The 23,418-nt window shown below is 52.0% G+C and overlaps 1 protein-coding gene and 1 pseudogene across 1 annotated transcript; one reads left to right on the forward strand and one right to left on the reverse strand.

The window, feature by feature from the left end:
• KRBA1 (KRAB-A domain containing 1) lies at nt 1-13,723 on the reverse strand. Its single transcript, XM_049780407.1, has 16 exons — nt 13,661-13,723; nt 8,980-9,106; nt 8,732-8,836; nt 8,241-8,357; nt 7,164-7,286; nt 6,912-7,079; nt 5,826-6,131; nt 5,290-5,463; nt 4,931-5,101; nt 4,531-4,698; nt 3,313-3,465; nt 2,890-3,069; nt 2,064-2,456; nt 1,621-1,794; nt 1,147-1,308; nt 1-1,059 (listed from the first exon to the last, which is right to left on the reverse strand). The coding sequence occupies exons 1-16, from the start codon at nt 13,670-13,672 to the stop codon at nt 218-220; spliced, it is 3,375 nt and encodes a 1,124-aa protein (XP_049636364.1). The 5' UTR covers nt 13,673-13,723; the 3' UTR covers nt 1-217.
• An 8,194-nt stretch (nt 13,724-21,917) lies between these two features.
• Nucleotides 21,918-22,041, forward strand: LOC125994882 (uncharacterized; annotated as a pseudogene).
• The last annotated feature ends 1,377 nt before the right edge of the window (nt 22,042-23,418 follow it).

Below are 23,418 nucleotides of genomic sequence, written 5' to 3' on the forward strand. Positions count from 1 at the left end.
TTGTTCTCTTTGTGACCAGCTTCTTTAATTGATGATGAGCCAACCAGGGGATCCAGTTCTGGGTCCCAAGGAAGCCCCGTTAGTGGCCGCCCCCCAGGACAGCACCAAGGGGGAATCTGAGGAACCTGAGCCCAAAGGCTCTCCAAGACGGCCTCCCTGAGATGATGGCAGCATCCTGGGGTGACCCGGCCCAGGTGTACCACCCCCACCCAACCCTTCATGGCCCAGATACTGGAAAGGTCCGACCAGAGCTGGGTGCAGGGGCCAAGCGACCCCGGGGTGGGTCCTCTGCAGCACCAAGAGGAGATAGGTGGGGAGTAGGGGCCCCCCACCTCAGGGCCCTGTGCTCTCCATTCCACAGTTCCACCTGTAGGGTTCTCTGGACTCCGGCCAGCAGACCGTTGGGGTTGGGGGCTGGGTGTGGGACTCGGGCCGGCACAGCTGTCAGTTCTATGTCTGGGCGGATCACGGGCGCAGACACTGGAGGGGTTGGGGTTGGGGTGTTCTGGGGTGCTCCTGTGTGTCCGAGAGGAGGGTGCACGGCACAGCTGTAAGTCGAAGGTAGAGGCTGCTGGGAAGTGTCCAAGATGGGCCCAGGAGAGTCTCCTGGTGATACAGCCGTGGGCAGCTGAGAGGTTGGGCGTAAACGGCTGACTATGGGCAGGCTCACGGTGTCTACGGCCCTGCTGCCTTCGGCTGGGCCCCGCAGCAACCTGGGTTTGGGCCGGGCAGGGCCCCGGTGTCTCCAGTAGGGCAGAGGCCGGTGTCCAGGGCTTGCTCCCCAGCGTGGCGCCCGTGGGGAGGCCCATGGCCATGACGCCTGAGTCTTGGGACCGGAGACCCGAGGCCGCCGCCCCAGACGGTCTACCTGTGTCCTTAGGGCGGCTACCTCCTGGGACAGGCCAGACAGGGCAGCTGCCAGCCGCTCCAGCTTTTCAGCAAGGGCAGCACCTAGGCCGCGGAGTTCCTGTTGCAGGGGGCCAGTGCACAGGCACGGTGGCTGGGCATGGGCAGTGGGTGCTGGTGAGCTTCCTGGAGGTGGCCTCCCAGTTGTACAGCCTGAAACCAGAGGGAGTGCCGGTGTTGGGTGTGTGAGGCGGGGCCTTCTCTGCAGTCTGCTCAAAGCCCCAGGTCAGCCCCACTCACCTACAGCAGTTGTCCCTTGGCGTGCAGGTCCCAGGCTCCCTGACTCTGCACTGGCCTCTGGCTTCCGGGATGGGGTCTCCGGGGCTGCCCCCAGAGGCTGACAGGGCCCCGGCTCTGGCCTTGTCTCCAGTCGAGGGGCAGCACAAGAGGCGCTAGCAGTCACTGACATAGAAGAGAGAAGTGGGCCTGAGTCTCCAGCCACCTCTCCCAGGAACTCTGATCCCCAAGGAGGGGCCTGGAGTCAGGTTCCTGCAGCCCCAAAACTGGCGCTGGGTACTGGAGAAGCAGGTGGGTGGACAAGGCCAGTCGCTCGGTCCTCAGTTCCAATGAGCCTGCTGGGGCTCAAAGCTGCTCCACAGGGCCTGGTGCTGTCTCAACCAAGTGTGGGGCGGAGAGTAGGACCAGGGGAGTGGGGCAGGTGGGTCTGCAGGGACTGAGGCAGGCCTGGGCTTGGGGGCATCCTCCCCACCTCACCTTTCCCAGTGCTGCTCATGGGGCTGGTACCCGCTTCTCTCCAAGATGCCTGGGTCTGGCTACCCGGTGATTCCCCTGCGGCTTCTGCCGTGTCCAGGGGACAAGTGTCCAGTTGTCCCAGTGGCAGACAGAGGCCCCCTGATGCCACCCTGTGGCCATCAAGTTTCCAGATCTCTGTGCAGATTTTGTATGTTAGTTATCTTACTCTTATACATACACACACACATACATGCATACACAAGTGCACATACATAAGTTCATGGCCTCTCTGGAGGGTAGTGGGCCTCCACTTGGTCCTTTCTGCCCCTAGCTTCCCCATGGAAAACTCAAACATCATAAGCACCCAGGACTTGCTGGGAACCCTGAGACCCATGTTTGTCTCTAGGGTGAGGAGGAACCCAACACCTGCGTCTCCTTGAGTCCCCTAGTCAAGTTGGGCTCACCTGCACTGAGTCGGCTGTGTTCTGTGGGTTCTGTAGCCCCTGGGTCTCCCATGGGACTGTGGCGGGCAGGGGATGGTAGGCCTGGTCCCTGGCCACTGGGCAGCCCTGCCCTGTCCGGGGTTCCCTGGAGCTGGGCTGAACTGGCAGGGCCTGGTGGAGCTCGCCTCCCACTCAGGTCTCCAAGTAGCAGCTCCCCCTGCAGGCGGGGCTGCCAGGGTACCAGCTCAGGCCGTGGCTCCTCCTCGGAGCTGCTGAAGCTGGAGCTGGAGCCGGAGCCAGGGCTGGGGCTGGGACTGGGGCCAGCCAGGCAGGCAAAACGCAGTGGCCTCCCTGGCAGGATCCCCTTCAGTGAGTTCTCCAGACAGCGGAGTGGGGATGGCTTGCTGGTCACTCCTGCAGAAGGATGGCATGGGAAGCGCCCGCCCATCAGCCCAAAGGAGATCCACCTGAGCAGGCAGTGCCAGAGCACTCAAGCCACACCCCCCAACCCCCCACCCAGGGCTCTGGGTACCCTCAAGTCCAGCCAGCTCTCCAGCCACTTTGGAGAGGCAGCAGGGAACCTTCTGCAAGTCTCTGGAAGCTCCTCAGAAGGAATGGAGATGGGCTGAAGCCAGCCCAGAATCAAGGTACACAGGAGACCTTTCTGATAGTCGGGCCCAGAAAGTTTTAGATCTCAGGAAGTCAAGGGTTGACTATGGGCCACGTGGATGGGTGTGCAAAAGAGTCTTCTGGGAAAACCCCACGACAACACAAATTCAGGTTTATAGTCCAGGGCTTCATGGGAGAGAAATGAGCCCAAAGCCAGGGAGGAGATCATGGGGCTCACCGTCTTGTGACCACCTCCATGGTGCCCGGGGCCCCCCAGGATCCTTGGTGTCTCGTGGGTAACAGGGTGGGCCACTGCTGGAGGTGAGTGTTGATGGACTGGCCGGTGCGAGGCTCTTGGGGGGCAAGGCTCCTACCCGCTGGGTGAGATGGGGGGACTCAACAGCCTCGCCCCTCGATCCTGCATCAATGAGAAGCCAAGAGACCTGTGAGCATGAAGCAAGCGTAAGGACAGGCAGAGAATGGTCTACTGGATTCCCAAGGACACCAACTCTGGGAATGGGTTTAAACAGCCCTGGTCTATAGTGCTCAAAGCCTCCCTTAGGTGGGATGTCCAGCTTTGCCTGCATTGGGAGAAGCAGAGGGTGGGGCCAGGGCACTGCAGAGTGTTCACAAATCTGATGCCCCAGGCAGTTCTTCTCACCTTCCTTGTCTGTGTTCCAGTTCCGGGGCTCTACTCGGCGAGGAGCCCTGTCACCTGCTGAGGACCAGCACCATGCAGGGCGAAATCGGGGTACAGGAATCTCGCGGAGACAGTTCTCCAGGCCCTGGAGTGGGCCTTTCCCCATGGGGCTCCCTGTGAAAACCCAATAGGTCTGGTTGGGTTTCCCCGAACTCAGGAAACTGTATCTACTGTCTGTGTCTGGCCAGGCCAGCAGCCAGCCCATCCTGGCTGGTCAGGTCACCAGTGCGTAGGATGGGACTGAACCCTCAGCTCTATCCAGCAATCTGGGACCCACAGGTCACTGAGAAAAACTAGAGGGCCCAGTGCAGGAGAGAACAGACTGTCCCTGGCTTGGTTCTTTCTAGACCAAGTGGCTGTTGGACAAGCCACATTGGACATCACTGAGCTTTGGGGAGTAAGGTTTCTGGGAGAGCTGGGCCAGAAGCTTCTAAGAAGCAGTGTAGCACCACCACTGCAGTCCCCATAGATACCATGCAGCTTCTGGAACAGGAATTGTTAGCCCCAGCAGGAAGTGTGACTTAAGCAGCTATGGCAAAGGGATCATGCCAAGTAGAGGGGCAGGAGGACAGCAGTGCATCCCCACTGCAGCTCTCCTGTTTTTAGAACAAATCCATGTCACATCCACTGGGGTGAGCAAGGGAATAGGTCTTGTAGGCAGGACAGTGGGGAGGTAGAACCCAGAGGCAGGTGGTTGAGCCATGTAGGATAGAACCCAAGGCCCACTCCTATCTTCCCTTTGATGACAGTAGGGTGAGGACAGCCTTGGCTGAATTCTAGATATTTCAGAGATACCAGGTGGGGAGATGTTGCTTCATGGGAGGGGCCTGCTAGAGTCAGCCCTATGGGATGGAGGGGATGGGAAAGCCCTATAGGATGGAACTGATGCGACTATCTGGCTGCCTCGGTGGAGGGATGGGGTACTGCAGATGTGACTTCCCAAGGACCCCAATCTGGAGTCTGGGAACTTCTTCCATACTGGCTGGAGCAAGGAGTGTGAAAGGCAATATGTCCTTGTGCCAGGAGATCCGACTCTGCCCTGCCCTTCTCAAGCCCACTGCAGACACAAATCTTTCAGATACACATTTGGAACCCAAGTCAACCTGGCTGTGGGAGAACACTCATCCCTCCATGCCAGCCCCATCCCTCCATGTCACCCCCACATTCTGGCCTGCTCACCTTTCCCTCCTGGGCACCCCTGGCTGCCCTCAGGGCTCTGGAAATCCAGGTCCCCATCAGTGCTGCTGGATGAGGAGAAGCTGGTGGGGGTCCCCAGGGGGCCCACAGGAAGTGCTGGACTATCCCTTGCACAACCCTGAAGGCCCAGAGCTGGTGGCAGGGTCACCTCTGCAGGGAGAGTGCAGCAGTGTGAGGAGAATACAGATGTACCCAGGGAACCGGCCTCGGGGGTATCCCTCCAAGTTCTCCCACTCAGATGGGTAACACCAGAGAAGCCAAGCTCCCAGAGAGCTGAAACCTCCTGTAGAAAGTTCTCTGGGAGCTGGAGATGAGACCCCCCCCCACCCCCGGGCTCGCATGCAAGGCCCATCCCTGACCGATGCCCAACTGGCCCGTCTACCTTCCCCACGTGTTCCTCGGGGCAGCAGCTCGGGTCTCGGAGACCCAGGGGCTCCTGGCGGGGGGCTCCGGAAGTGGGCGGCGGGCGGCTGGGGAGGTAACGAGCCGCTCAGGGGAATGCCCTTCAGACAGGCCTCCAGGGCTTCCAGGGGCGAGCTCGAGGCACTGCCGGCTGGGACAGGGGAGATGCCCTATCACCACCTCAGGCAGGTCCCCTGGCCTGGCCTGCCCCAGCCATCCCTCTGTGGACTTCACTCCACTCCCATTCCTAGTGGCAGGCATGGGGAGGGCGCGCCACATCATCAGGGGTGGGGGCTGAGGGAGAAATACAAACACCAGCTAGATCCCTGCAGTTCTCACCTTGCACGAGATCCCGACTGGACACATGGGGGCCCCCCGGGCTGCTGGTGGCCGAGGGGCTCTGTCTGCTGAGTCGACAGGATGTGGGCACCGGGGGACTTTGGGCCCAGCTATCCTCCACCTTAACCACTGAGAGCCCAGCTCCTGGAGGGGGCGCCAACGGGGGGCCAGGGCCTGTGGAAAGCCCCACCATAGGGTTCAGAGGGCCAGGATGTGGCATCCTAGGCCTCTAGGCTCAGGCCTCCCCCACCCCCCCCACCCCCGCAAAAGAGCCCTTCATATGCCCATGTGCCTGGGTTAGCTACATACCCGCCCAAAACCTGATTCTCCCAGGGCTCTGAGTGGGTGCATATCTGCTGTCCTGCCCACAGAAATGTGATGAGCAAGAATCCTTATCTGAGCCCCATAATGTGGGCCTTAGGAACAAAGTCCTGCTAGGGAGCCCCCTATCTTCCCTGCTTTCCCCTGGGGAATTTATGCCCTAAGGCCTGCCTGTTGGAAAGTGATGGGCAGGGACAGATGTCCACAGGGTCTACCTCTCAGATTCCTTCTCCAGGCCCCTGGCTCCTCAGGCAGCTGGGACCCCCCAGCAGCCGAGGAGTGGCTGTCCCGGGCCTCAGGCAGTTCTTTCAGACAGTTCAGCAGCCCCCGCAGGGGACAATCCCCAGATGTGGCCTCGGTCTTCACAACAGGAATAAGGAATGTGCTGCCACTGTGGGCTGGGGGTCCCGGACCCTCACGGCCAGGTGCAGGGGATGCAGCCGTGCGCGGAACGGGCAGCAGAGCAGGGGCCGGTGGGGGCTTCTCCGGGCTCCGACTGGACAAACTGGCCTGCAGGCGAACTGGACAAAGAAAAGGAGGAGGTGATACTTCTAGACTGTTCTGTTTTCTCATCTCATCTCATTCATTTTCTCTCTCTCCCGCTCCCCACCCTCCACCGAAGATTTACTTTATTTCTGGCTGCACTCAGGAATCACTCCTGCCCATGCTCAGGGGACCATATGGGATACCAAGGATTGGTATGTGCCTATTAGCTGTACAATCGTGCCAGCCCCCGAAACTGTTCTCTGGGCCCTAAACAGAGCTGGCTAAGACTGAGCATTCAACTGCCCAACTCCCCCGACAAAGAATATTAAGAGGCATGAGGCTGGAGCAATAGCACAGCATGTAGGGCATTTGCCTTGCACACGGCTCCTGGACTGACCTGGGTTCAATCCTTGACATCCCACATGGTTCCCCAGTCTGTCAGGAGTGAATTCTGAATGCAAAGCCAGAAGTAACTCCTGAATGCTATCATGTGTGGCCCAAAATCCAAAAAGAAAAAAGTAAGACTGAGGGGCAAAATCTCAGGAAACCACCAGAATCCATGGCTCCCAAACCCTACTGCCTGAACCCCACCCCCCAATTCTGCTCTGTGTTCCAGTAAACAGGACGAGACATTCAGCCTCTCTGTCCAGGGTAGATGAAGAGTCAGCAAATGCTCCCCAGGAGAGCCTTGGGGCTCCCCAAACCTGGCTCTGGTCCTCCTGTGCAGAAGCACCTTAATTTCCAAAAAAAAGTCTTCCAGGGAGCATTCGAGAATCTGTCACTGCAGCCTGACTCCCAGGTTCTCAGGGACTCACCTCCTCCAGAGGGGCTCCCGGACCCTGGCTCCAGCCGGGCCAACTTGGAGGGTACAAGGGGATGGGAGCTGAGGGCAGCTGTGGGTGGCGGGGGCGCTGGCACCAGGATCTCCTTCAAGCAGTTCATTAGGCCCTGCAGGGGGCTGCTCCCGGCCGACAGTGTAGCTCCTGGAACATAGTGGGGTTACCCCAGTGAAAACTGAAGGCTCTACGATGAGTCCACCCTCTCCTGGACAAGCAGCAGTCACTCACCTGCCCCTGGGCTCCAGGCCTCCTGCTTGAGGTGTATCTGGCCAGGGCTCAGGACAGGGCTGGGCACCCCGGCTGACACCGCTGCACCTTCCCTGTCCCGTGGCCATGCTGTGGCTCCAGCTTCTGTGGTGGGAGAGAGAGGATGATCCCCAGAGCTCCTTTGGGTCCCCATCCTGGTTTCCTTTGGGTGTCACTATAAGTTCCAAGATGGCTGACCCTGAACACAGTGTCTCCGAGACTCCAGGGCCAGTTCCAGCACGGCGCGCATCCCATTTCTCATGCACAGCGGGTACCCTATAAGCACAGGCTGAAGCAGGTTCTTCTCGGATCCCTGGGCTCACCCCCACCATTTGTAGTGTGGACATAAGGCAGGTTCAAACACATGCAGTTTGGAAATGTTCAATCCTCAGCCCCTTGTACTGCCTCCTCAGACCAGGGGCCAATGGTTCCTCCCAGACACACTGAGAAAGGGGCATACGAGCAGGAAATGGGCATGGGCTGGCCCCCAGCAGTCAACTCCTCTTGGGTTTCTACAACAGGCCAAGCCCTTGAGGGACTCCCATGCAGGAGATGGCAATGAGGGTGGGGCCTTGGCATGTGGGTGACACTGATAGGATGAGGGCTCTCCTGACCCTCAGTCCCAGGCAGGCTGCTGGACAAGGAGCTGCCACTGGGCATGACAGGCAGGCTGGGGAGGCCCTGAGAGGAAGGCAAGAGGCCTCTCCCAAGGTCATCTCGACAGCTGCAGGGGACAGGGCGGGGTGATGGGGCCTATGCAGCCCTCAGCCCTCGGCTATCCATCAATACCCACCATGACACCTACCCCCACCCCCATCAACCTCCCGAATGTCATGGAGAAAGCAGACATGGGGCTCATGTTGAGCCTAGGTCAGTGGGATCAGACTAGTGACCCCACTGGCTACAGTAGGTCCAGCGCCATGCGTGAGGAAGGGGATGGGCCAAGAAGACGAGACTCGGGAACCCAATGGACAAACCACGCACACATACCCCAGTGGGGACAGACCCATAGGGCTGAAAGCTAAATTTAGCTTGGGGCAGGACATAGAGGGGACTTACCCTCAGGATTTGCCTGCTCCTCACCCTCAGGGCTGACTCCCCCAAACAGGAACTCAGGAATCTCCTTCACTAGCTGCACCAGGGCACTGAGGGGCAGGTTGTGCTGGGGGGCACTTCCTGTGGGGAGGCCAAAGTGAACCCCACATTCACCTGGCATCTTAGCAAGGGTGAGCAAAGAGTCAGGCTGGAACAGGGACTCCAATATTGGTCCCTTTAAGAGGGGGTGCATAGGGACTCCTGTTTTCCCCCACCTGAGCTTCTCTTTGGCCCACCACCTCCCAGGGGGTCAAGATAAGACCTAACAATGATGTGGGGGACCCCAGTTCCTTTGAAACTATACCCTAGGTTCTATTGCATAGGGAGAAACAAAACGGTAGCGTGGGGAGCTTGGCTTAGTGGGGAGCACAGTGTCCTCTGGTGTAGGCATGGGCAGGTGGGAAGGAGGGAGGCCCCTTCCCCCGCATTTGGGGAGATCAGTCCAGAACACTCACCCATCGAAGGCTTCTGCCCCTCGTCTGGGCGTGGCTGGGCACCCCTGGCTCCTCCAGACTCCATGGGGGACAGGAAAGCAGAGAGAGGAGGCTGCTCAGACGTCCCTGGGAAAGAAGTGGGATATTCCTCACCAGTTAGGTTTCACACCTCTTCACCAGGCCCCACAACTCCCTGCCTGGACAGCACTAGGTTTTGAGACACCACCACCATCACTACCCTCTGAGCCCCAGGGCACCCAGAGCTTCACCCAAAGAGATGAGGGTCTCGTAGTTCTCTCGCATCACGTCCCGGTACAGCTCCCGCTGACCCTCGCCCAGGAGCCGCCACTCCTCAGGGGAGAAGCTCACAGCCAAGTCACCGAAAGCTATGGGCACCTGTGGGCAGAGGGGGGCAGAGGAGTGAGGGAGGTCTGCAGGGACCAGCAGGGAGAATCAGGGGCTCAGCTCAGTGCTCAGCTGTGGGGAAGCCAGGGAGGAACCTGTAGGAAGATGGACCAGTGAGGGCAACCAGCCAAGGCTTCTAGGACACAGAGGGAAGCAGGCCGGGATGCTGAGAGCTAGAGGCTTGCAGCACCTGGACCCCGATCAGTGTAGCCCTGGGGAAGCTGAGCACATAAGGCCTGCCCAGTGGGGCACCCCACAACACAGGCCCTAAAATGCAGGTCTCAGAGAAAGTCAGGCTTAACTCAACATCCCACAGCCCACCACCATGGAGTATGCAAGGAGCCAGCATAGACACAAAAACAGGTCCCTAATAATAAACAATGGGAACGAGGACAGAGGACACTACAGGGTACCCAGCAAGAGCATGGACAATGAGGATGGCCACACATTCCTCCCAGTCCCACTAGGGATCACAGTGGTTCCCACCCATGTCCAAGGGAGACAGTTGCCCTCAGGCTGGGCTGAATCTAGCCTTCCAGCCTTAAACTGACCTTCAGTTTGGGGTACTTACCATGTCACCCCCCCCCAATTCCCCATGAGCCCCTGCAGCACACAGTTCTAATTCTGGGCACAGAGGGGGGGGGTGTCCCTCTATGACACAGACCTGCCCCCATCCCTCACCTTCACCCTGAGGCCTCTAGGCTGGGGCTTCAAGAAGCAGCTGAGTTTCAAGAGCGCACCCCCTGGGGAGTGGAAGGCAGAGACATACTATGGGTTCCTAAGTTCTTCATCTTGCCTCAGGAGGATTCTCTAAAGCTTTCCGGCTGGAAGCTGACTATGCACAGAGGTAGAATCAGAAGGGCTCTCACAAGAAGAGTTGTGGCTGAGACATACAAAGAGTGAGAAATACTCAAGAAAATGCTCCCCAGAAAGTTGAGAACCTCTTGAGACCACCTGAGACCATTTCCGGTGGCCAGAGTGATAATACAGCAGGTAGGGAGTTCATCTTCACATGGGTTCAATCCTCAGCATCCCATATGGTCCCCTGAGCCCATATGGAGTAATTCTAAGTACAAATTCTGGATAATTTCTAAGCACAAAACCAGGAGTGACCCCTGAGCACTGCCAAAAACCCACAACAAAACAAAACAACAAAGTAATGATAGTCATCTGAGTCTCAAACAGTCACTGCAGCTTCCTGGCACTATTGACTCCCCATGACGGTCACTTTGACAGTTGCCACCATGAGTCACCATGAGCACCACCCCCAGCTGACCCAGCCAGGACATATGAGCATTGGGTCTGCCTGAGCCGGGGGCCTGAGGCCACAGAGAAGCCAGTGGTGTCTGTGGCCAATATATTCCCAGCCACACACATCCACAGTGAGCAGAGCCCCCCCCCAATATCTCCATGTACTCTCTGGAGGACCCCTTTTCCTTCTGGCTTTTAGGTGCCCGGGGGCTGAGATCCTTGTCTGTGTAAGTGTATGTGTGTGGGACTCACACCAGGAGAAGCGAATAGAGGGTGTCTCTGTGTGGTTTATGTCAATGTTTGCTTTAGTGCTATGCTCTGGGACCTGGGTCTATGCTAGGCTCTGGGGTGCCTGTGTGGTGATTTCACACGGAGACCCTAAGTCTCTTGTTGAAAGCATACACACTTGTCACAGGACACTTAGCAGAATGGAAATGCAGAGCCAGAGTAACCCCTGAGCACCACTGTGTATGACCCAAAACCAAACAAAACAAAAACAATAAAAAAAATAAACCCACATGGAGATGGTAATGAGGAATTGAGGGTGCAGACACAGCTCTGAGCAACTGCCTTGGACTCCACGGGGCACTCACACCTGTTGGATCTAGTTCTCAATGTCCTGAGCTCAGTTTCAAGTTCCCATGTTTCATTCTACCTTCCCAGGGCAGGGGCTAAGGAGCCACAGAGCAGAAGAGGGGGTGTGTGTGGCATCCACTACAGTCTAAGAGAGTTCAAGTTGGGCCCGGAGAGATAGCACAGCGGCATTTGCCTTGCAAGCAGCCTATCCAGGACCAAAGGTGGTTGGTTCGAATCCCGGCGTCCCATATGGTCCCCCGTGCCTGCCAGGAGCTATTTCTGAGCAGACAGCCAGGAGTAACCCCTGAGCACCGCCGGGTGTGGCCCAAAAACCAAAAAAAAAAAAAAAAAAGAGAGTTCAAGTTGCTCCCCTGCTCTTTAACCCCAATAGTGCCAAAGGGACCCTTATTATCCAGACCCTGTAATAAGGCCACTTCCCTGACCAGAGACATTAGATGACCTTTCCCAGTTTTTGTCTCAAGGAAACAAGCCAAGAAGTACCCTGGGTCACCCAAACTTTCCATGAGAGTATTAGAGTCAGAGTGCAGGGGCCTATGGAAAGGAGTGACTCCTGGGTTTCATAGTGTCTTCCCAGCAGGCTGGTGGTCTGTTAGCTCAGAAGAGATGCTAGTTCTGGCAGAGTTGCATGCAGTGTGGACAGACAGCTAGGGGTTAAGACCAGGGGCTCCAGCTGCAGTTATAACTATGAGGAAGAAAACAAGTATCGAACATCATATTGGCTAAAATCCTCATGGCCCAAAATGAAGATTTTTACAAACCCTCATGGTCTGTACAAGCCAGTTCAACAATCATAGTGTCATGTACCGCATCAAACACCTGAAGGTATTGCAGTCGGATCCCAGGTGGCTGGGAACACATCAGGTTAGCCACATTGGTGATCAGGTCCCTGGTCACAGGGGCCCACTCAGCTTGAAGCACCTTTGTGTACTAAAAACCAGAGACGAGCATCACAGGTCTGACTCAGGACTCAACAACTGCCACCCTGTCGAATCTCCTTGCTGCTAGACACGGGTAGGGAGCCAAGCTGCCATCCTGCTCTGTTCTACATGGGCTCGCAGGCCTCAGTAAACTCACCTAGAAAACTGGGATCCCCCAACCCACCTAAACAGAGGAAGGAAAACAAATGAGTATAGCAAAGTGCCTGGGACAAACACTGGGACACTTAAAGTGCTATGATTTCCTGTGGCCAAATCTGTCTGCCTAATGTCATCTGCAGGTCAGAGCTGCCACCTCCAGAACACAGATGAGCCTCTTCCACACATATCCAGAGCCCAGTGCCACTTTATCTCCCAGCTAAATATACCCAGCACTGTCAATCATCTGGGAAGGCCAGTGTCCTAGTCCTTCTGTCTAAAAACAAACTCCTAAATGACAAAGTTCCTATGAGAAGGATCTCAACGGGGCGCTAAACATGTGCTTTGCATGCAAGAAACCTAGGTTTGTCTTGAGCACCTCAGGCCCTCCAAGAACTATCAGGAAGCAGTGTGCCAGGAGCAGTCTCCAAGCATGGTCAGGTGTGGGTCCAAAATGTCAAGAAAGAAAAAGGCAGGAAGAGATTGTGAGTACAGAGAAAGGTATAGTGAAATGCTACAGGAGGAAATGTATAACCTCAAGGACAACCATCAATCACCCTAAGGAGGGGGAACCAGTAGCCGGCGGTGGACCCCACAGTCTTTTGGGGGTCTCCCTGTATCCGTCCACAGGAGAGCAGCTTCCTGGGCTGACAAGGTGACTAGAACACAGCTGCCTCCAAGTCCACAGTGTGCAGTCCCCAAAATCATTCCAGAGTGCCCCAAGCCCAGGGTGAACACCACACCTTCAGTGCTCATGGGACTCATCTCTAAGGGCCCTGGGCTGATTCATGAGACCTACTGGGTGGGCATTGCACTGGCCTCCTCTCATAGCCATTTGGCTCTGCTGCTCCCCGAGCCCCCTGCAGACCCCCTTTCTCTGGGAAGCCTTACACGGGCTAGAATCAGGGAGATTCTCTTTACAGGAGGCCAGTAGGGTATGTGAGCAGAGGACCTAGCTGTGTGTGTGTGTGTGTGTGTGTGTGTGTGTGTGTGTGTGTGTGTGTGTGTGTGTGTGTGTGTGTGTGTGTGTGGTGGGGGTCCTGATGGCCAGAGCTGTGAGGAAAGGGCCCTGGTCCCCAGCTCTGGCCCCTTGGCCTGGGCCGCTGGTGTAGCATGAACAACATCATCAGGGAAGCCCCGCAAGAATGCACATCCCCTCCGCACCCCTCCCCTAGGGCGGCAACTCGCCCTCACCGCCCACTGCACGTAGGAGCAGCCCAGGGTGTGTGGCTTGGATCCTCCTGCTCTAGGATCGACACCGCACAGCCAGGAGAAGGCATCTGGGACCCTGTCGAGACCGAACCCCTCCATTGCGTCCTAGGAGCCCCCCTAGAGAGTCAAAATACCAGGTCAGCTCATTCCCAAGGCCTTCAAGCCCTGGATCTCTGGACAACTCTGGAATAAAAGCCAACGCCGAGTAGGGGGGACGATGCTCCAAACCTCCCGGTGCAGAGGGGCCCCAATACCTCAGGTTCGGGGAGACGAGACGCACTTCTACTCACCGAACCCCGCACCACCCTGCCAGGCCCGCCCGATCCCAAAGTTGGCGGGTCCTGGGCTCCTCCCCCGGCCCGGGCCGCGCAGAGCGCCCCCGCGGAGCGTCTGTGCGTCTGGCTGCGCTTACCTGGCGCGCCATCCCCGGGCTCAGCCCTGACTTGGCTTCCGGCGCGGCCCGCTGCGTTGCCCGCCTCCGTCCCGGGCCCCACGGCACCGCTCTACCCGGGGCCGGGGGCGGCGCCGAGGAAGGCGCGTCCCGCCCGCCCCGCGCCTGCACCGAGACGGGTGGTCTCACTTCCGCCCGGACACCACCCGGCCTCGGAGACTTGTCTGCGCACGCGCGAACTACATTTCCCAGAGGTCAGCGCGGCGCGGTGTGGAGTGAGTGGGCCCAGTCGGGTGAGGCCTCGGGAAGGCTTTGGCCAGGAGGCCCAGTCAGGAGGCTACTTTGCCATGTGCTTTCCCACTTATTTGCACGCATCTATCCTTGAGTTTTATCCACCCATTCACCCGCCCATCCTTGTATTCCCTTCACCTATCCTGGCATGCCTGCCTCCATCCATCCACTCAACATCCATCACCTCTTCCATCTACCCATGCACCCATTTATGCATGCATCTGTCATTCACTCACTTACTTATCTACACATCCTTCTGTTCATCCACCCATTTGTGCACGCATCTGTCTATACCCATCAATGCATCCACCCACTCATTCACCCACCATCCAGCCACCTTTCCACCAATCCACCTATCCATCTACCCACCCTTCCATCCATGACACATCCACGCTCCCATTCACCCATCCATCCATCTATCCACCCACCCATCTATACAACAGTTCTTCCATCCATCCCCTCATCTATTCATCTATCCAACCTTCCATCACCTATCCATCTACTCATTCACCCTTGCGTTCAACATTTTCTGAACACATCCTGTATACCAAGCAAATAAAATAGAACTATCTTTCGCAGAGGGCACATCTCCTGAACCAACTCCCTAGAGTGGAGGCCACCTGGGAACCGGCCTGGAGAGATGGGGAGACATTTGCTTCCAGAGATCTGTCACTCTAATACCTTGTTCGTTGCAGCATTGACCTCAGTACTATTGTGGCCTGTGTGACTATTTGCTGGTCTCTTGAGCAGAATATAACGACCCCAGAAGTTTCTAAAATGGAATCAGTTTTTCAGTGTGTAATGAATGGAGTAATTGGGGGCCTCACAGTTCCCGTTTGAGGATACTCAGCCTATAGGGAGAGTGGGGATGGGGAGAGATTTCTCAGCTGTGCACAATAAGGCCCCGGTTAGAACAGCTTAGTGCAGGGGGCATAAGGGCTAAACCTGGCTGCTAGAGACTGCAAGGACAGAACCAGCAGGGTCCCTGGGCCCCAGATTCACCCTGCCTCTAGGTTCTCTTCCACTGAATGGCAGTTCCAGACATGGTTTGCTCTTGTGGTGAGGAAAATTCAGTGGGATACCTTTTTAATTTTCTTGACCTGATATCCAAGGATAGCTTTAGGGGAGATTGCCCAATTACCAGCCAATCCCAGACCCTGGCAAAAATCCCTTCTTTCATCATTTAGGGCGAGGTACAGCAGGCTGCTACATATTTAAAGATATTTAAAGTAGTTTCATACATGACATAGAAAAAGAAAACTTTTTTTTTTTTTGGTTTTGGGTCACACCTGGCGGTGGTTCTCGCTCCTGGCTGGCTTGGGGGACCATTTGGGATGCTGGGATTAGAACCATGATCCAGCCTGATTTGACTGCATGCAAGGCAAATGCCCTACCACTGTGCTCTCTGGCTCCAGAAAAAGAAAACTTAAAATTTAAACAAAGGTGTTCCCCCAACTTCCACTTCCCTGTAACCCCTTCCTTTGAGATGTAAAAGCCCACTGGATAGTTGCTTTTCTATCTGACTTGACCTTCCCCCTGCTGGAGGAGGGAGTTGGTTTGAATAAAGAAAGGAGTTCTGGCTTGGGTCTGGAGAGAGAGACAGCACATGGCAGAAAGAGGCCATGAGGTAAAAAACAGACCAATTCCAATGAATCTTTTACTTCGTTTTTGTTTTTGTTTTTGGGCTACACCAGGTGACACTCGGGGATTACTCCTATGTGCTCAGAAATCGCTTCTGGCTTGGGGGACCATACGGGATGCCGGGGGAATCAAACCATAGTCAGTCCTAGGTCAGTGCGTGCAAAGCAAACACCCTACCACTTGTGCCACTGCTCCGGCCCCTCTAATGAATCTTTTGACTGGCTTGGTATTATTTTTCTGCTGCTATCCTGCTTCTTCAGACCCATCCACCTAAAGGGTTAGAAACACGGTGCCTGGGGCAGACTCACCAACCCATGGGCATATTTTTATTTTACAACTGGTGCCTAAACAGTTGAAATCACTAAAAGCCAGTCTTTCTTGGACAATCCATGCTTGTGCTTTGTGTCCCCTGGCCCCACCTTCTTGCTGTGTCTTTCTAAATTCTCCCCATGCCATTTACTCAGTCACAGGAGCCCTAAATTATGAAAGCCCATACTGTCAGAGAAAGTAGCAGATCCAGACTAAAGACCACCTTAATTTTGTTTTGTTTGTTTTGGTTTTCCTGGTACACCTGTCTGTGCTCAGGGATCACTACTAGAGGAGGTTGGGGGACAATATGAGGTACAAAGGATTGTCCCAGACACTTAGACAAAGAAGAAATACAAATGGCCAAAAGACACATGAAAAAATGCTCCACATCACTAATCATCAGGGAGATGCAAATCAAAACAACTATGAGGTACCACCTCACACCCCAGATATTGGCACACATCACAAAGAATGAGAACAAGCAATGTTGGTGGGGATGTGGAGAGAAAGGAACTCTTATCCACTGCTGGTGGGAATGCCGTCTAGTTCAACCTTTATGAAAAGCAATAGGGAGTTTCCTCCAAAAACTGGAAATCAAGCTCCCATATGATCCAGCTATACCACTCCTAGGAATATACCCTAGGAACACAAAAATACAATACAAAAATCCCTTCCTTATACCTATATTCATTGCAGTACTATTTACCATAACAAGACTCTGGAAACAGCCAAGATCCCTTCAACAGATGAATGGCTAAAGAAACTGTGGTACATATACACAATGGAATATTATGCAGCCATCAGGAGAGATGAAGTCATGAAATTTTCCTATACATGGATGTACATGGAATCTATTATGCTGAGTGAAATAAGTCAGAGGGAGAAAGAAAGACACAGAATGGTTTCACTCATCTATGGGTTTTAAGAAAAATGAAAGACATTCTTGCAATAATAACTTTCAGACACAAAAGTGAAAAGAGCTAGAAGTTACAGCTCACCTCATGAAGCTCACCACAAACAGGGATGAGTTTTGTTAGAGAAATAACTACGTTTTGAACTATCCTAATAAAGAGAATGTACGAGGGAAATAGAAAGCCTGTCTAGAGTACAGGCGGGGGTTGGGTGGGGAGGAGGGAGGTTTGGGACATTGGTGATGGGAATGTTGCACTGGTGATGGGTGGTGTTCTTTACATGACTGAAACCCAAACACAATCATGTATGTAATAAAGTTGTTTAAAAAATTATTTAAAAAAACAACAACAAAGGATTGTCCCAGATTGGCTGCTTGCAAGGCAGCAATCTGTTGTATTATTGCTCTGGCATCCCACCTTAATATTAGCACAGACTCAGCACCCTTCCACTCAGCCTCCCCCTCCCTGAGGCTTAAGCCCCACTTAGAGGGCCCGTTGTTCAGAGTAATTCATCACCATCCAATCTGCTGAGTGATCTGTTTGCCAAGAATGTGCTGAATGGCCAGTTTTCCCAGTGCTTGAGAAGCCACCCTCTCCTCCCTCCTTCTGCACCTCTGATCCCCCTTGTATATGCTTTGCAAAATGACCGTGAAAAACGGGTCCTAAATGCTATTTAAAAATATTTGTCAGGAAGGCTGGAGTGATAGCACAGCAAGTAGGACATTTGCCTTGCACTCAACCTACCCAAATTCGTTCAATCTCATGCTTCAAACCTACATGGAGCGATTTCTGAGCACAGAGTCAGAAGTAACCCCTGAATGCCACACCGAGAGGCCCCAAAACAAAACAATTTGTCAAGGACCTGAGTGATAGCACAGCCTGTAGGGCATTTGCCTTGTACATGGCCGACCTAGCTTTGATCCTCGCTTCCTGTATAGTCCCCAGAGCCTGTCAGAAGGAGTGATTTCTGAGGGCAGAGCCAGAAGTAAACCCTAAGCACCACCAGGTGTGACCCAAAACTAAAAAAAGTAATAATAGTAAAATAAAATAAAATAAATAAAAACTTTTGTCAGCTCTTCACAAGACAAAGATTGGAAATGGTATAATTAACACACATTCTCTTCTCAATAATTCAAATTGGATTTTCAGCAAAGTGATAACCAACATTTTACCTTTCATTTCACCATTCACCATTTAATTCATATTTCACCATTGACGTTAGTCCATTTTCTGCATTGACTTCTGGAGAGTTTGCCAAATAGAGTCTCCCCAACTAATAAACTTGAAGTGGAAATTAGAAGCAGGAAGTCATTCTAGAAACTGAGTGGAGATGTTTAGGTTGTAAATCAGAAAGTTATGACAAGAACAGTACAAGTTTGGACAAATTGCATGAGTCGGAACTGGTAAGCAGAAGAAACAATAAGTTACAGTAAATTTGGAACATTGAGCAAATTGTGCTAATCAATAATTGTATCAAACAGCCATTGTCTGTATTAGAGGAACAATGTCTTTCTCCCAAGAGCAATGTAGCATTAACTAATGTACACAGTTCATCTCATGTGAACTGTGTTCAGGGCTCAATCCTTTTTTGGCAATAGCCATGTTGAATTCACATACATAAATAAATGGTCTCGCTCAAACAGGTGCTGCCTGTCAGAATTCTGTAACAAGCTAACTACCCATAGTGGTGTCGTTCACCCCTCCATGATAAAATTTTTTTCAATATATCATTTAATCATTTCTATATATTTTAGAGCAAAGTATTCTTTTTCTATCTCCAAGGTTCTTTAAATGTGTCATTTAGCACTGCAGAGATAGTACAGAGGTTAAGGTGCTTGCTTTTATGCTGCCAGGCCTGATATGATCCCTGACACTACAGAGGGTCACTCTCCCCCCAACCCAAAAACACTCTGGGTGTGACTCCAGAGCACAGATCCAGGAGTGTCTCCTGAGTATCTCTGGTGTGGCCTAACACCCCCTCCCCCAATAAATAAATAGAATAGAATAAGACTGGTTTCTGCTTTCCAAATGTCTTTATTTGTTTTATTTTAGGCCACACTGTATTTTAAATGTCAAATATCCCATTTGAATTTATTGCTATTAGTAAGTTATTTTTTTCTTTTTGGTTTTTGGGCCACACCCGGTGATGCTCAAGGGTTACTCCTGATTCTGCTCTCAGAAATTGCTCCTGTCCTGGGGGATCATATGGGACTCTGGAGGATTGAACCTCGGTCTGTCCTAAGTTAGCGTGTAGCAAGGCAAACGCCCTACCGCTTGTGCCACTGCTCTGGCCCCTAGTAAATTATTTTTATTCATTTCCATACTATCATTTGATTTTGATTTTTTTTTTTCAGTTTAAATTTTTTTTTTTTATAATTTTTATTGTGACCAATGTGACAAATCTTTCACATTATATTTAAGGTACATAGTGACAGTGAATCAGGACCATTCCCACCACCAGTGTTGTCCTCCCTCCACCCTTGTTCCCAGGATGCATCCGATCCTCCCCCTTTGCCCCCTGGACTGCTAGTGTACAGGTCTCCTTTGTGTGTAGCTTGTTGTAGATTGGGAGTCTTGATTCTCTTGTCTCTGACTTTGGGTTTGGTGTTTAGGTCTGATCATTTTTTTGTTTGTTTGTTTTTGGGCCACACCCGGCGGTGCTCAGGGGTTACTCCTGGCTGTCTGCTCAGAAATAGCTCCTGGCAGGCAGGGGGGACCATATGGGACGCCGGGATTTGAACCAACCACCTTTGGTCCTGGATCGGCTGCTTGCAAGGCAAATGCCGCTGTGCTATCTCTCCGGGCCCCTGATCATTTTTTAATTTCCTGATTCTGATTTTTTTAAATGATTTTCTCTTACAAACCAGTAAGGTGTTTACCTTGCACTTAGCCAACCTGAATTCAATCCCTAGCACTCTTTATGGTCCCCCACACCTTCCAGGAGTGATTCCTAAGTACATAACCAGAGTAATCCCTAAGCATTGCTCTGTGTGACCCAAAAATAACAATAAAACCTTTCTCGGGGCCGGTGAGGTGGCGCTAGAGGCAAGGTGTCTGCCTTGCAAGCGCTAGCCAAGGAAGGACCGCTGTTTGACCCCCGGCGTCCCATATGGTCCCCCCAAGCCAGGGGCAATTTCTGAGCGCTTGGCCAGGAGTAACCCCTGAGCATCAAATGGGTGTGCCCCCCCCAAAAAAAAATTTCTCTTGTCTTTTCTTCCACTGGTTTGTTGAGTTTTTTTCCTTATTGACTTTTTTCTTTCTACTGATTTGAAATGTATTTCCAAAGCAAAAAAGAAAAGAACTGTATCTTTCCTTTCTGCTTTTTAGGGATTATACTATCATTTTACATATACATTTGTTTTAATAGGGTCTAACATTAATTACTTCTACCTTCTTTTCAAACAATAGACTTAAGTAGCTAGTTTTATCATATTCTGCCCCCTCTTCTTGTGAGTAATTGCCATAATAATTAAGTGTTTTATTTTAAGACTCCTCCAACTCATTTTTTTTTGTTTTATGTAATCAATGCCATTTGGATTTTTTTTTTTTTTTTTTTTTTGGTTTTTGGGCCACACCCTGTGAGGCTCAGGGGTTACTCCTGGCTATGCGCTCAGAAGTTGCTCCTGGCTTCCTGGGGGACCATATGGGACGCCGGGGGATCGAACCGCGGTCCGTCCTAGGCTAGCGCAGGCAAGGCAGGCACCTTACCTCCAGCGCCACCGCCCGGCCCCACCATTTGGATTTTTTAATATACCCACTGGTCTCTTTGTTGATGATTGTTCTTGCTTTTTTCTCCTTCTGAAATATGTTTTAAAAGTATATAGCAAGAATGTGTTATAAGACAGTGCTCTCAGCTGCAAGAAAACATCTTTTTCTCTCACCTTCAAATGATTGTTTAGTAGTGTGGAGAACTTTCAGTGACTTTCACACTTTTTTTTTTTTTTTTGCTTTTTCGGCCACGCTCAAAAAGGGGCTACTCCTGGCTATGTGCTCAGAAATCGCTCCTGACTTGGGGGAACATATGGGATGCCGGGGGATCGAAACAAGTTCTGTCCTAGGTTAGTGCATGCAAGGCAAGTGCCTTATCGCTTGCGCCACCACTCTGGCCCCTTTCATACTTTTTTTAAACCTCATTTAAAAACCATTGTTACACCCCACTCAGGAAGGGCACACATCAAAAAAGTGTTGCACTCCTGAAAGAGAATTATTTGCCAAAAAGGCCCACTTAGAGCAGTCAAAATCAGTTGACCCTTTGCGTGGAGTGTTTGGCCATAATTCTAATATGTGGCTGTAACTATCTCTCTCTTTATTTTTAACCAATATTAGAAATCAGGCCTTAGTAATTCTTTCTAACAAAGAAGGACAGTACAAATCCTGCCAAAAGTCTCCCACTAACCAACTCTTGTGATCTTTGCTACCTTGGTGCCAAGATCATGTTTTTTCCAAAAACTTAGCTCATAGTAAAGCAATTTTCAGTTTTCCCCCAAAACTCTAAAATATTTCTCCCTTTTCCCACTTCCCTGAAAATTACCTGGTTTCTCCTACTTACCCAAAACAAAGCTAACCCAAAACAAAACTTCTTTTCACCTTCAGTATCGGTTCTTTAATATGCAAATTTTAGCCACCTCTTTCATTCTGTTTCCCTAACCATCTCCCACTTTCTTTGATGTCCAAAATTACACCCTGCATTCCGAATCTCAACCCTTAAAAGCTACCCAGCTCAAAAAATAAATTTGTCTTCATCTTTCTAGACGCAAGTCCCCATGCATTCTGTGTGGTCTCATTCATTTCATATTTCATAATTCATATTTCATATTCGCCTCTTCGTGCTCCCGCTTGACTTTCAGTGGGATAAGAACCCACTAAGGTTATGCTTAGGGACTTTTTATCCCATTAGGATAAAACAGTCCGCAGCAAACCATAGTTTACAAAGTTGTCTATAATACAGTTGTTTAGGCATCCAATGTTCCAACACCAATCTCACCACCATTGTGACCTTCCCTCTACCATTGTCCCTCATTTCCCAACCACCCTCCTTACCTGACCCCTTTGCAGGCACAAATAACTTATTTTATGTTACTTGTTACAACAAAATGGATAATGGAATTATAAAAAAAAATGCTTCAATTGCTTCTAGGCCTTTTGGCCAAGATCATGTGTGTTACCTGTTCTTATCAGTTTAATATCTAATATGTCCTCTATTCAAGGCATCCCATATGGTCCCCTGAGCGCTGCTCAGTGTGACCCAAAAACCAAAAAAATAAAATAAAATAACTAGGACAACTCTTGGCCCACTGACCTCCTGAGGAGGGGGAGAATTCTCAGTCCAAGAACGGGTATGCCTGTGTTTTTGGTGGCTTACCTTGCATCTCTTCCAAGCTTAGTCATGAACCTATGAAACTAGACCATTGTTTACTTGGTGGCATCTGTGGGATGTGGGTGTAGCTGATGGGGCTTCCAGAAGACCCTGGACTTTTTTTGTTCGTTTGTTTTTGGGCTATACCTGGTGGTGTTCATGGGTTACTCCTGGCTCTGCATTCAGAAATCACTCCTGGCAGGTTCCAGGTACCATATGGGGTCCCAGGGATCGAACCTGGGTTGGATGCTTGCAAGGCAAATGCCCTACACGCTGTGCAATTTCTCTGGCCCTAGACCCCAAACTTTTCATCCTGAAAACTGATGTACCTCGTTGTTTTGTCAGCTTGGTGTCTCTGCAGTCACCAGTTGAGAAGCAGTGAAGTTGAGTCCTGCCATGGTGGCAGCATGGAAAGTGGATGCAGCTACCAGGGCTTTGATTGGGAGGAGACTTGGCTCTTCCTTCTCTCAAAGAAGTCCCATAGTTTTCAGCCCAAAGACTGATGTACCTGTGAGTTTCAATGGCTCGCTTGCATTTTTTCCAAGATTAGTCATTATGCTGGGCCATTGTTTGCATGGTGGCATCATTATGATTGGGCCACCTTTCACACTTTGTTTGGTTTTGGGGCCACACCTGGCGGTGGCACTCAGGAGTTACTTCTGGCTTTGTGCTCAGAAATTGCTCCTGACAAGTTCAGGGGACCATATGGAATGCTGGGAATCAAACCCAGGTTCGTCCTGGGTCGACTGCATGCAGGGCAAACACCCTAATGCTGTGCTATTGCTCCAGCCTCACCTTTCACACTTTTAATATTTTATCACATTGACTTTCATTCTTTATTGTTTCTGTCATAAGCTTGCTGTTACTCTGATTATTACTCTTTTGCTCTTTTGTATCTGATTTGGTTTGCTTTTAAGGTCATCCCTTTTGCTTAGGATTCTTTTTTTTTTTTTTTTTTTTTGGTTTTTGGGTCACACCCGGTGACGCTCAGGGGTTACTCCTGGCTATGTGCTCAGAAGTCGCTCCTGGCTTGGGGGACCATATGGGACACCAGGGGATCGAACCGCGGTCCATCCAAGGTTAGCGCAGGCAAGGCAGGCACCTTACCTCTAGCGCCACCGCCCGGCCCCTTGCATAGGATTCTATGAAATTTCACTGCCAAGTGTCAATGTAAGTTTATATTTTTGTTTATCTCTCTTATTTTTTCTTGTTTTGGGGTTACACCCAGTAAAGCCTAGGGGTCATGCCCAGCTCTACGTGAGGTTCTGCTC

This window comes from Suncus etruscus, chromosome 1 (genome assembly GCF_024139225.1).
Source record: "Suncus etruscus isolate mSunEtr1 chromosome 1, mSunEtr1.pri.cur, whole genome shotgun sequence".
In the NCBI taxonomy this organism is placed as follows: Eukaryota; Metazoa; Chordata; class Mammalia; order Eulipotyphla; family Soricidae; genus Suncus; species Suncus etruscus.

Excerpts from the sequence above, each read along its gene's own strand:
- KRBA1 (XM_049780407.1), bottom strand. Across the intron at positions 4,699-4,930 it reads CCGAGGAACACGTGGGGAAG|AGGTGACCCTGCCACCAGCT; the intron begins GTAGACGGGCCA and ends CTCTCCCTGCAG. Across the intron at positions 1,060-1,146 it reads CCAAGGGACAACTGCTGTAG|GCTGTACAACTGGGAGGCCA; the intron begins GTGAGTGGGGCT and ends CTCTGGTTTCAG.